Source organism: Nicotiana tabacum, chromosome 18 (assembly GCF_000715075.1).
Source record: "Nicotiana tabacum cultivar K326 chromosome 18, ASM71507v2, whole genome shotgun sequence".
In the NCBI taxonomy this organism is placed as follows: Eukaryota; Viridiplantae; Streptophyta; class Magnoliopsida; order Solanales; family Solanaceae; genus Nicotiana; species Nicotiana tabacum.
Genome location: NC_134097.1, coordinates 16,571,221 through 16,582,578, shown reverse-complemented (window position 1 = coordinate 16,582,578; position 11,358 = coordinate 16,571,221). Strand labels below are relative to the sequence as shown.

At 34.8% G+C, this 11,358-nt stretch overlaps 1 protein-coding gene across 1 annotated transcript; it reads right to left on the bottom strand.

The window, feature by feature from the left end:
- Positions 1 to 701: 701 nt before the first annotated feature.
- Positions 702 to 5,410, bottom strand: LOC107758934 (monogalactosyldiacylglycerol synthase 2, chloroplastic-like). The gene is made up of 8 exons (XM_016576781.2): positions 4,574 to 5,410; positions 3,524 to 3,696; positions 2,703 to 2,864; positions 2,482 to 2,623; positions 2,124 to 2,348; positions 1,972 to 2,034; positions 1,800 to 1,874; positions 702 to 1,708 (listed from the first exon to the last, which is right to left on the bottom strand). Exons 1-8 carry the CDS (start codon positions 4,832 to 4,834, stop codon positions 1,448 to 1,450), a joined length of 1,362 nt encoding a protein of 453 aa, XP_016432267.1. The 5' UTR covers positions 4,835 to 5,410; the 3' UTR covers positions 702 to 1,447.
- Between the last annotated feature and the right edge of the window lie 5,948 nt (positions 5,411 to 11,358).

Genomic DNA, 11,358 nt, shown 5'->3' with positions numbered 1-11,358 from the left:
GTGGCACCACCACACGTGTTGGACAACAACTGGTTACCTAGCATTGATTCATCAAAACATAGCTTGGCACATATAAAGATTTTCTCACATCTGACCTAACTACCAACCATTTTTCTTTTATAACTGTGTAATTTAGACAACTTGCCTGTATTTTCACTATTTCATATTTACTTATTATTTTTCGTTAGTATAATAAAATGCAAATATCACTTTTAGCTGGCGCTATAAACTCTTATATTCAATAGCCAAAAAAGTAAGTATATCAAAATTGTATAATTTTGTATATAGCCATAATGTCATAATGTATATATATATATATACAAAATATATATATATTTTGTATATTTTTTTAAGAGCAGCTATACAGTGTCATTTTCCTATAAAATTGATGAGATGCGGCAGTGAGAAAAGAGGAGAGAGAAAAAAAAGAAAAATGATGTAACTAAATCCCCTAATTCAAGACACTAATAATGAATTGTATATAATTTGTAAGTAATCTTTGTTTAGGGTGGTAATATACAAAACTAGGACAATTTTGATAAATGAATTTCAAATATTGTATAGGAAGGAAAAAATCTCTAATTAATAAACGAGTAACTCAGCCCATCAAAACATAGACACGTACAAAAAAATCAACTTACTATATCACTACTAAGTATAGTTAGTACTTAGTAGTGATATTGAAGGTCACTTAGATATTATACACAGATGAACTTTGCTGGATAAATTAAAACTTTCTTCAGTCTTAGAAGCAACCTCTTTATACAGATCCTCTAAGACAAGCAAACTCTATTCTGACAATGACACTGCCACTGGTGGCAAGAAACTAAAAAGCCAGAGAAGAATATTTGCAAAAATAATTACATGAAACTAAAGTCAAAAATCATAATCATACTCTCCTATTTCCACACAAAACTTAATAATAATAATAATAATAAAAAGTCATTCGGAAACCTCAATGCACCTTCCCTTTTCTTGGCAATCCTATCTCTTGTATTTTTTTTTAACCAAACAACAACAAACCCAATGGAATCCCACAAGTGAGGTATGAGGAGGGTAATGTGTAAGCAGAGTCGCAGACCTTACCTCTACCTTATCAAGGTGGAGAGGTTGTTTCCGATAGACCCTCGACCTCTTGTATTTTTTAACCAAACAACAACAACAAACCCTTTGGAATCCTACAAGTGGGGTCTGGGGAGGGTAATGTCTACGCAAACCTTACCCCTACCTTATGAAGGTGGAGATCCTGTTTCCAATAGAGCCTCTGCCTCTTGTATTTTTTAACCAAGGATAACAATACGTCTAGCAAAAAAATTACAGCTTACAAAGGGTGTCCAAACCTTTGTGGCCAAAGAATGAGATTGATCACTGAACCTACTCTCCTACATAATATGTTACTACAACAAACCTTAGTTAGACCTGGTAAGTAAACTTCAATTTGATAATGTTAAATTAAGTTTGAAAATGAAGATGTCAATATGTAAGGAATCTTGGCAAGAGGACCTCTCTGGCATGCCAGTTCATGTATATCCTTCACAATATCAAAGACTGCATTAGGTTGTGCAAGTTTCAGCGCGTTCTCTGACATCGTTTTCAGCTCATCTCTCTTGATGGTAAACCATTCTGCAACAATCCGAGCTGTTTCCTTGGGGCGTCGCGTGAAAACACCTGCTCCATTGTCTACTACAAACGGAACATTTCCCTTCTCCTGCAAATACACAATGAAATATGAATAAACATCAAGATCCAATAAGCCATCAAGATTCGAAGTGAATAGTCAACTTCTCAAATTCGCTTACTTGTCCGGGAATGTAGTCGTTCAGAATAATGGGAAGCCCCCTGATTAATGCTTCAGCAATTGTACCAGGTCCAGCCTATGAAGTGCAGAAACAGAACATTTAGTCACATTATCTGACCAGTTTCCAAAGACGCGATATAGTTGTCTTAAAGTAAGGCAACAGATTGACATACCTTTGTAATAATACAATCACAAGCACCCATCCACTTCTCCATTTGTGTCTGAAATCCTTTGATCTGAACATTAACGAATGTCAGACACTTGCCATTGTAAAGTCTATCCAACTTGTATTATCATAGTTTTGTAAGGCTCTAATTACATTTACCTGAACGGGGATGTTCCATTCGAGTGATCGTAATGTGGATGCTAGGGCTTCATTGCGTCCACATATGACAATCATTTGACCGATAGGTTTGCCAAGTTCCTTATCGAACAGTGCTTCACCAAGAGCCTTTGCAGTTTTTTTCACAGGACCCATCCCTTCACCGCCACCCATTAGCAAAACCGCTGGCAACGTGGGATCCATCTCAAGTTCTACTCTAAGGCCATCCTACATAAAGTACAGAGGGAAAATAAAAGATTATAAATTAAATTTTCATCTCACAATTGGAAAGAGAGAAAAATGACTTGAAGAGGAAAGAAAGAGGAACGCAGCCTTTTTGTCAGATTGCCATGACATTCACCTTGATAAGAACTGCTCGACAAAAAGAAGGCCGGATGGGCAATCCAAAAATGCGTGTTTGCGATTCTTCCAGACGATCTAGTAAGGCCCTCTTTGCTACCTCCTCCGAGGGGCAGTACAAACGATTGACTCCTGGATGAAACCTGAAATGGGAAGTTTTTAGAAGTTGGACTGTTATATGAGATGAATACGTTAAAGCTCTAGAGTTCATCAACAAGTTACCATGTACGGTGGCAAGTGTTGAGATCCGTAATGACTGTTACGAAAATTACTTTCTTCTGTAGGCCTTGCCATTTAAGAACCAACAAAGGAATGTGCTGCATAAGAGGATGAACACTAATAATTATGTCTGGCTTGTACTCCATTAGACCAGCTTCTACCTCTCTACAAATTCAACAATGCAAACAGAAATTAGTAAACCCCTGTGGAAGTAGGCGCTAAATACTTTAATACATTGCTCAAAGAAGATTCATCTCCAATTTTCTTTTGATGAGTACCAAATTGATCACATATCTTTGCAAAAGATACAAAGCAGAAGATTACTTTCCTGATAACGTAAGCAACTATGTCAGTAATCTCCTGTAACATCCTAGCTAGTGGTGGATTCAGAATTTAAACTCTACGAGTTCAAACTTTAAGTTTTTAGTATTGAACCCATTATATTTTTAACGTTATAGGTTCATGTCTACTATTTGCTGCAATTTCAGTAAAGTTTTAGCCATAAATTTATGCTCCGCGTCGAATGCTATGGGTTCAATTGTACCCGTACCTATAACTATACATCCGCCCCTAATCTTAGCAATGATTTAATGAAGCATAAGTGGTTTTTAACAAGCATTATTGTCATGATTAACAATACACGTGTGTAATTAAATGTAGACAAAGATATCGAGGGTGACCTAACTGCAGTATGAAAAAGATAAGATTCAGAAAGCAATAAACTCATTGAGAATTCCCCTAGACAGAGCATTAAACACTACTACACAAAATATCTATAACTTGAGACAATGCAAAAAAAGTTAAGAGCAGAGACGATAACGTACTTGGCATAGAAGGCGGCAATAGCAGCAAGATAAACAGAGTGTATCCACCGAGGTGACGTGCCATGAAATGCGACGCTCCAAAGGCCAACATGTTTAACCATGAACTTGTATTGTTGTTCCATGTTGTTCAATGGCCAGCCAGTGTATTCCTTCCAAACATCCTTGACAAAAATCTGCATGTTATAGGCCACATTAGGCAAGAACCTAATTGAAACATGAAATCATGGTAGGTCCAATACAGCAAAGACTTCCCAAGGCATGTGATTCCATGGATAGAAACCCCACATCTTTAATTGTTAAAAAAAAATCAATCTAAGGGCAACCCAATGTACAAAGCATCCCGCGTTCACGCAGGGTCCGGAGAAGGGCCGCACCCCTAGGAGGTGTGATGTAGGCAGCCTACCCTGCTTCCACGGCTCGAACATCCAGATGAAAAGAGAATCATATTAAAGTAACACACTTGAAAGTTAGGACAGAGTTAGGTCAGATATTAAAGAAGCTAGATAGGTAACATTTTACTTGAAAGAGTTAAATCAATATGTCAAACAAAAATTAACTACTTACTATTATTTTGCTTAAACTGCATAATTAACATCAAACACGCAATCTGAACAGCTGAAAACAGGTTTACTTAACAACTTCTCAACTTTAAAACACTAAATCAAGTTTTCCAATTTTGACAATAAGAAAATTGACCTCATTAATTATTCCCCTAGGGGCCACACGCAATTGACCTGTACTTAACAACTAAGCAAGCAGATCACAGAAACTCAAAAAACTCCAAGAACCAAAACGAAGGAAAAAGCAAGCTGGTAAAAAACCAGAAAAAAATCAAAGATGTGTAATAAGCAATTAAAAGGCATCCCGGTGCACTAAGCTATAGCGGGAGGTCTGGAGAAGAATCGGACTACAACAGTATATTGTAATCAGCTTTCTCTTGCATTTCTGCAAGATGCTGTTTCCCTCGACTCTAACCTGTGATCTCTTGATCACATGGCAATAACCGGTAAAACTTTATCAGTTACGCTAATTAAAAGTTAAAAAAAATACCCTATATTCATCTCCATATTCTAACTTGAAAGCATCCCGAATTGCCTCAGCTGAAGCCCTATGACCACCACCAGTATCACTCATCAAAATAAGCACATTTTTAGTCCTTTCAGCCCCAATTTGCACCATTTCCATTGTGTCATCTTCATCTTGAAAATCATATTTGCATCTCTTCTGGCTGCTACCACCAAACCCATAAACCCCAACTCTCTCCAACACTGTGTGTATAGATTTCCTAGGGGAAGTCACCTTAGTCACCATATTTTAACCTCTTTTTTCACCGATCCCACAAAATATACATAAATTGGTCCAAAAATCGTTACTTGAAAAGGTCAAAGACCCCCCAAAAGGTAACAATTCAACCACCCTTTTACCTGCAAAGATCAAAAGGACTAGTGGAAGGTTACAAAAAAATACAAAAGGGTTTAAGAATTTCCAAGAAAATTCAGGATTTGGACACCCTTTTTCAAGAAGATGAAGTTTATAGACCTAGACAAAACAAGTACGGAGAAAATGGGGTTGGTAACTTCCTATTTTCAGTAACTTTCGGAAGAAGTAGAGCTGTAGAGGGAAAGTTACAATAACACAAAAAGTTTAACAAATTTTAAAGAAAATCCAAGATTTGGACACCCTTTAAGACCCTTTATCAGAAAATGGAGGTAAGAGAGTTAGACAGTACAAGTATGGAGGAAATAGGCTGGTATTTCTGTTATAATAAGAGAAACAAAGAGAGAATAGAAGGTACTGTTTTAGATACTGGAATGATGCTTTCAGTTTTAAAAAATAATGATGCTTTCAGGGGAACAATTATGGCGGAGTTTTCAGTGATTTATAGCCGTCGGATTTGTGCCTAGTAATTTTGTGTTATGGGGTCTGAAATTTGGACTGATTCGTTGGAAACTTGGAATGTTCGGATAGGCAGATTCGAATCTTTTTCCATAGAATTATTGGTTTATTTAATAGAGCTTATGCTAAAGTTATTTACTCTTCCGTGAATTTGTTTGATTACACAAAAATTTGACTTAAAATTTGCGTTCTAAACATGCTATGTCCTTATAAAATTGCATTCATTAAGAATAAGATAGTATTATTATCCTTTTAAAATAAATCAAAGGAGAAAATGTGTCACATAAAATAAAAAATATTTTCTTACAGTTGAGCCTTTCTTTTAGGGGAATTTTTATGGAATTTTCAAATTATTGTTTTAAGTGTTCAAATTAATTGTTTGTTTGCTTTTGTCATTGTCTATTACAGTTGTTAAACCCATGAAAGTTGGTGTCCACTCCACTCTTTGCTTTTATAATTGTGGCCTTCCGTTTATTAATATAATAATCATATATAACACTGTAGTTTTTCTCAGATATTATTTTCATGTGTCATAGACTCATCACTCATAGTTAAGCTTTCTTTGGTTGGAAAATTTTCAGAAGATATTACTATTAATGTATTTTTAAACTTTTATGACTATTCTTGTAGTGTTTTTCTATATTTGGAAGAAACACTTGAAATAAGTTGTGAGAAAATATATGTAGATGACAATCGCTTGACGTTATGGCAAAGGTTGGAAGAACCAAAATGTCACAAATCAAATATGTGAATATTTCAAGCTAAGTAGTGTATAAGTAGGGATTTGAACATAAAAATTGTGACTTTTTGGAAGAAAAAAAATAGTATTTGAAAGTACGTTGAAAAATAATATTTGAAATTTAAAATTTGAACATGCATTTTACTTCAAAAGATATTGCAGTTTTATGATTGGGAATAAAACTTTTTGATTTTTGAAAAACTCAATTTCAAAAAATCTCAAAAACTTATAATTTTTTAAGGACAAGCACGTTTTTGGAAAAAATTGTGGAAAAAAGAAACTTTTTTTATGAACAAACAGGTCCTTAGTGTTTTCAGCATTTCTAACATAATGCATATTAAGTTAATGTAAGAAAGATTAATGTATGCAATGTAAGATTTTAAATTAGAACATTGTAGGTTATTCCTACCCAGTGTTTTAAAAGGCGTGGGTGTAAGGCGAGACACTTTACATATGCCTCAGCGAGGCGTAAGCCCCATACGTATTTAATTTTAATATTTTATAAAATAATATAATTATAGTAAATATTTATAAATAGGTAAAATTACATAAAAATTGAATAGAACTATATATATATATATGTGTGCGCGCGCGAGCGCTCCATCCCCACAAAAAAACTAGTCAAAATAATCTATTATACGCCACTTGCAAGTACAAGCAACTTGAATCTAAAAGAATAAAAAATTTCACATGGAGGAACAAAAATGATAACTAACCGACAATTTGAATTTTGAACTTGCTGCTATGAAGGAGAATGAAGTTCTCTTTGTGTAAAAAAAAATTAAATGTTCGTTGCGTTTGGGAGATATTAGCAGACTAGCGGACAAGATAAAAAATTTGGAAAGACCATAAATTATGGCTTCAATCAATAAAAAAGGTCTTGACTTTTAAATTTAATACATTTAAGTTTCTTTTTAAAATTTTTGAGTAATTACCGAGCTGACTTTTGAGAATTTGGGTATTATATAAATGACTTATTCAACAAATTTTGTTTTAATTTGAAAAAATCTCTGGGGCTTACGCCTCACTAAAAAACGCGCCTCAAACGCCCAGGCGCACTTCCCGAATTGCTGGGCATATGCCTTTTGAGACTTTCGCCCCACACCATTGACTCATGACGTTTTTGGTAAGCCTGGCCCCGAAAATGCCTTTTAAAACACTGTTCCTACCACACATAGAAAAACGATTAGTTTGGCCAAACATCCAAATAAAGAAACCTTTTTAGACCGTAGAACCAAATAAGCAATCACATAAACTTAAAGAGAAAAGAGAATTTTTTGACGTCTACATTTGTTAAAGTAGAAGTTTCCCACATAACTTATTGAGGACACTATAAAAGGTCATACTTCCTCATGGAAATATCTTATCCTCACTTTTTTAGCGACTTGCATATTCTTCTTTGGAATTGAAATTTGTTTGTTTCAATCAAAGTTAACTCCTCCAAAAATGCTATGGTAATTGGAGATATTAGAAGAGGAGCCTAGAAGTAACGGTACAGGTATCTCTGTGTGATTTATATGTCACAGGTTTGAATCGTAAAATTAGTTATTGATACTTGTATCAAGGTACGCTGCCATAAATACGAGATGTTTCGTGTATCGATCTGTCATTTATTGACCTCGAGATACAAATTTTCAGAAGAGTCCATTTTTTTTTGAATATTTAAATGTGGAGCCATGAGACCTTCATGTCTAATTGTGACTGATGATTGACTATAGTCTATAGGGAAACAAAGATGAGTAAGTTAAAGGGATATTAAATCGGCCACTCACATAAATTAACATGGGCATCCAAATTCAACGCTCTTTGAATTTCACTTATCAATAAGCTGGAATAGGACACATATCAACCAACGCTATTGTAATGACCATAACACGCTTTAAAGATAGTTATTAGTACAATAAATGAGATTTTAGGTGTGAATTTGTTTTATTATGGGCAGTAGGGTCAAAATACATCTTTGGATTAATATTATATCTATGGTTTAATCTTAATACAGAGCAATGTAGTTAACAATTTACAGATTCATTTGAATTCAATAGTTTTGACTCGACTCTCTCTCTCTCTCTCTCTCTCTCTCTCTCTCTCTCTCTCTCTCTCTCTCTCTCTCTCTCTCTCTCATATATATATATATATATATATATATATATATATATATATATATATATATATATATATATATATATTAAAAAGTCATTATATAAGTATAAAATTATAATATTTAAATCCCGAGTCAGTATCTGTCTTCACGATCGATCTTGATACAGTGCTAAACTCTTTAATTTATGGCAAGTCATAGAGTTAAACCAACTATTATTTAATTTCTCTATATTTTACACATGTAACTGTTTTTTTTCTCTTTCAAAAGTTTCGCATGTGGAATTAAGGACGAAAATATACAATTAAAGGCTCGCGATCCTATATTAGGACAAAACAATCCTTGATAATTTAAGAGAATTATTAACTGTCGTTTCCTTTTCATCGATACATTTAGTATAATAAATTAAAAAAGATTTCCCTCAGAAACATCGATAAAATTGAGACTTGTGATATGACACACAAGAGATCATTTTTTGCTGTATGTCTTCGGTATTCAAATTATACTAGTACGACTAATGCAGATTCGTATCACTCATTAAAGAGAGAAGTATTCTCTATCACGAGCTTTTGCATTCACAGGACACGAACTCTATCGAAACCTCTAGTTAAAAGTGGAAGGATCTTCCTAATCCCTTTATTGGTCCAACTAATCTTGATCCATACAACATAAGGCTCACTGAAGGAGGGAAGCGCTTTCTAGAGGATCAACAATCAATATTTTTATGAACTTATGCTTTAATTTTTAATTTATATGCAACTCAAGTATAATTTTTAATATAATAGTAATGCGATCCTTTAAAGTTCTGTATTTATAGATATTAAGTATACGCGCAACGCGCGTAACAAGAGATTGGTAATTGGACCAAGTACTGCTTAATGTTCTCTCACTCTTTGGCTACTGATTTTAAGAGGGGGGAAAAAGTCAGAATGCAGTTACTATCTATTTCATGACACTCTCTTTGATACCGTGTTTAACTCTTTATTTTATGGCAAGTCATAGAGTTAAACTATTTTTTTTTATTTCGTTATATTCTGCACATGTAACTGAGTTTTTTTCCTTCCAAACGTTTCGCATGTGGAATTAAAGATGGAAATATAAAATTAAAGCCTCTCGATCCTATCTTAGATAAAGCAATCCTTGATAATTTAAGGGATTTATTAACTGTCGCTTCCTTTTCATCGATACATTTAGTATAACAAAAGAATTACCTCATAAACATAGATAAATTGAGACTTATGTGGTATGACACACAAGAGATCAACTTTTGTTGTATGCTTCCGATATTCGAATTATACAGGTACGATTAATCCAGATTCATATTGTGTATGACTCAGTAAAGAGAGTAGTTCTTATATTTTCATTGCTCGGATCTGATTGAGACCTCTGGTTAAGAGAGGAAAGATCTCATCAATCCTTATATTGATCCAACTAATCTAGAGTCTGTGTGACGTAAGGCTCACTGAAGAAGGAAAGCGCTTTCTATAAGAGTTTCTCAATTTTCAGGGTCTGAATACTCTTTAATTAAGAGAGGAATTATATAATCCAATTAATTCACTTTTCATTTATGTTGTTGTTAGTCGATATTGGCTAATGAAATTAGTAGGCATTAGTTGCTGAGTTGGCTCAATCAGTTAGGAAGTCTTTAGGGATTAGTTAGAGCACATCTTGTGCACATGGGTCCGAAAAGTAGTTATAACTAACTTTCCCAGCCAAAATATTCTTCCTTTATTAGCTAGCCTAGATCTGATTTGTATTCATTCTGTTTTGGCAAAAGAATCAATAAAATCTTTCTCTCTCTCTCTCTCTCTCTACTTCTCTCTAAATTCCGTCTGGGTTACAAGCTCGAGTGGAATGTTCAAGTGTAATTCTTGGTTTTACTCTTTAGGAACACTCAAATTCTTTCTATTTTTGTATCGCAATTGGCAGAACTGTATCATTGTATCATTGCAAGCCATTCTCGGACCAAACAATGGGCGATCACAACACATGTGTGCATGAATTGTGAAAAATGGTTGATAACCTCAAGGGTTCCATGGATATTATGGCCAGTTCTCTTTCTGATTCGAGGCAGATGATGGATGCGAAGGTGACACAGGCTATGGACGAAATCAAAAAAAATGATATTATGCAATTTGACCATGGGAAGTGACGCACAGTCGTCGGGGGAAGCAACAGTTTCAGATTGAGTTCCAACAGTTGCTCAAACCATGAATGACGATTACCAATTGCCAACTAGGGGTTATTAAATTGAATTTCCAAAGTTTAATAGGGAAGGATTGAAGGATTGGCTATACAAGTGCGAGCAATTCTTTGATGTTGATGGAACTCTTGTAGGTTCTAAGGTGAAACTAGCTTCCTGCAAACTTGAAGGCAGGGCTCTTCAATGGCACCAATCCTTTATGAAGCATCGGATGTCAGGAGAATGGCCTAGGTAGAGTGAATATATTAGGTGCATGTATTCTAGATTTGGATTGGGATTGTTTGATGATCCTATGGGAGATCTTAAGGACCTGAGACAAGTGAGTTCAGTGCAAGATTATGTTGATCGTTTTGATAAATTACTCACTAGAATAGAGATGTCTGAAGATCATGTAGTTAGTTGTTTCACCAGAGGGTTGAAACCACAGATTTGATTGCTAGTTAAAATGTTAAGTCCTAGAACCTTAGCTAAGGCTATTAGTCTGACCAGGATACAAGAGCAGACTTTAGTGGTGCAGAAGGAGGTTTTCACCTCTGCATCTATCTTGCCTACTTCCAGAAACACTCATAGATTTCCAAATTCATTGTCCCATAAAGTTCTTCCTACCTATGTGGGAAATCCAAAAACAACATACAAGAATCCCAAAATATTGACCCCTGCTGAGATGGAGGAAAGGAGGAGGAAATGAGGAGGAAAGGTTTATGTTTGAGCTGTGATGAGAGATAATACATTTGGACATGTGTGCAAGAAGAAGAAGTAGTTATTCTTCATGGAGGTAGAGGAACAACATGAATCAGTTGAATTAGAGGAGGATGTGATGTTGGATGCAACTGAACTCTTAACAATAATGGCCCAAGGGTTAGAGACAGATAATGATGGATCCATTTTGCCTCTTGTGT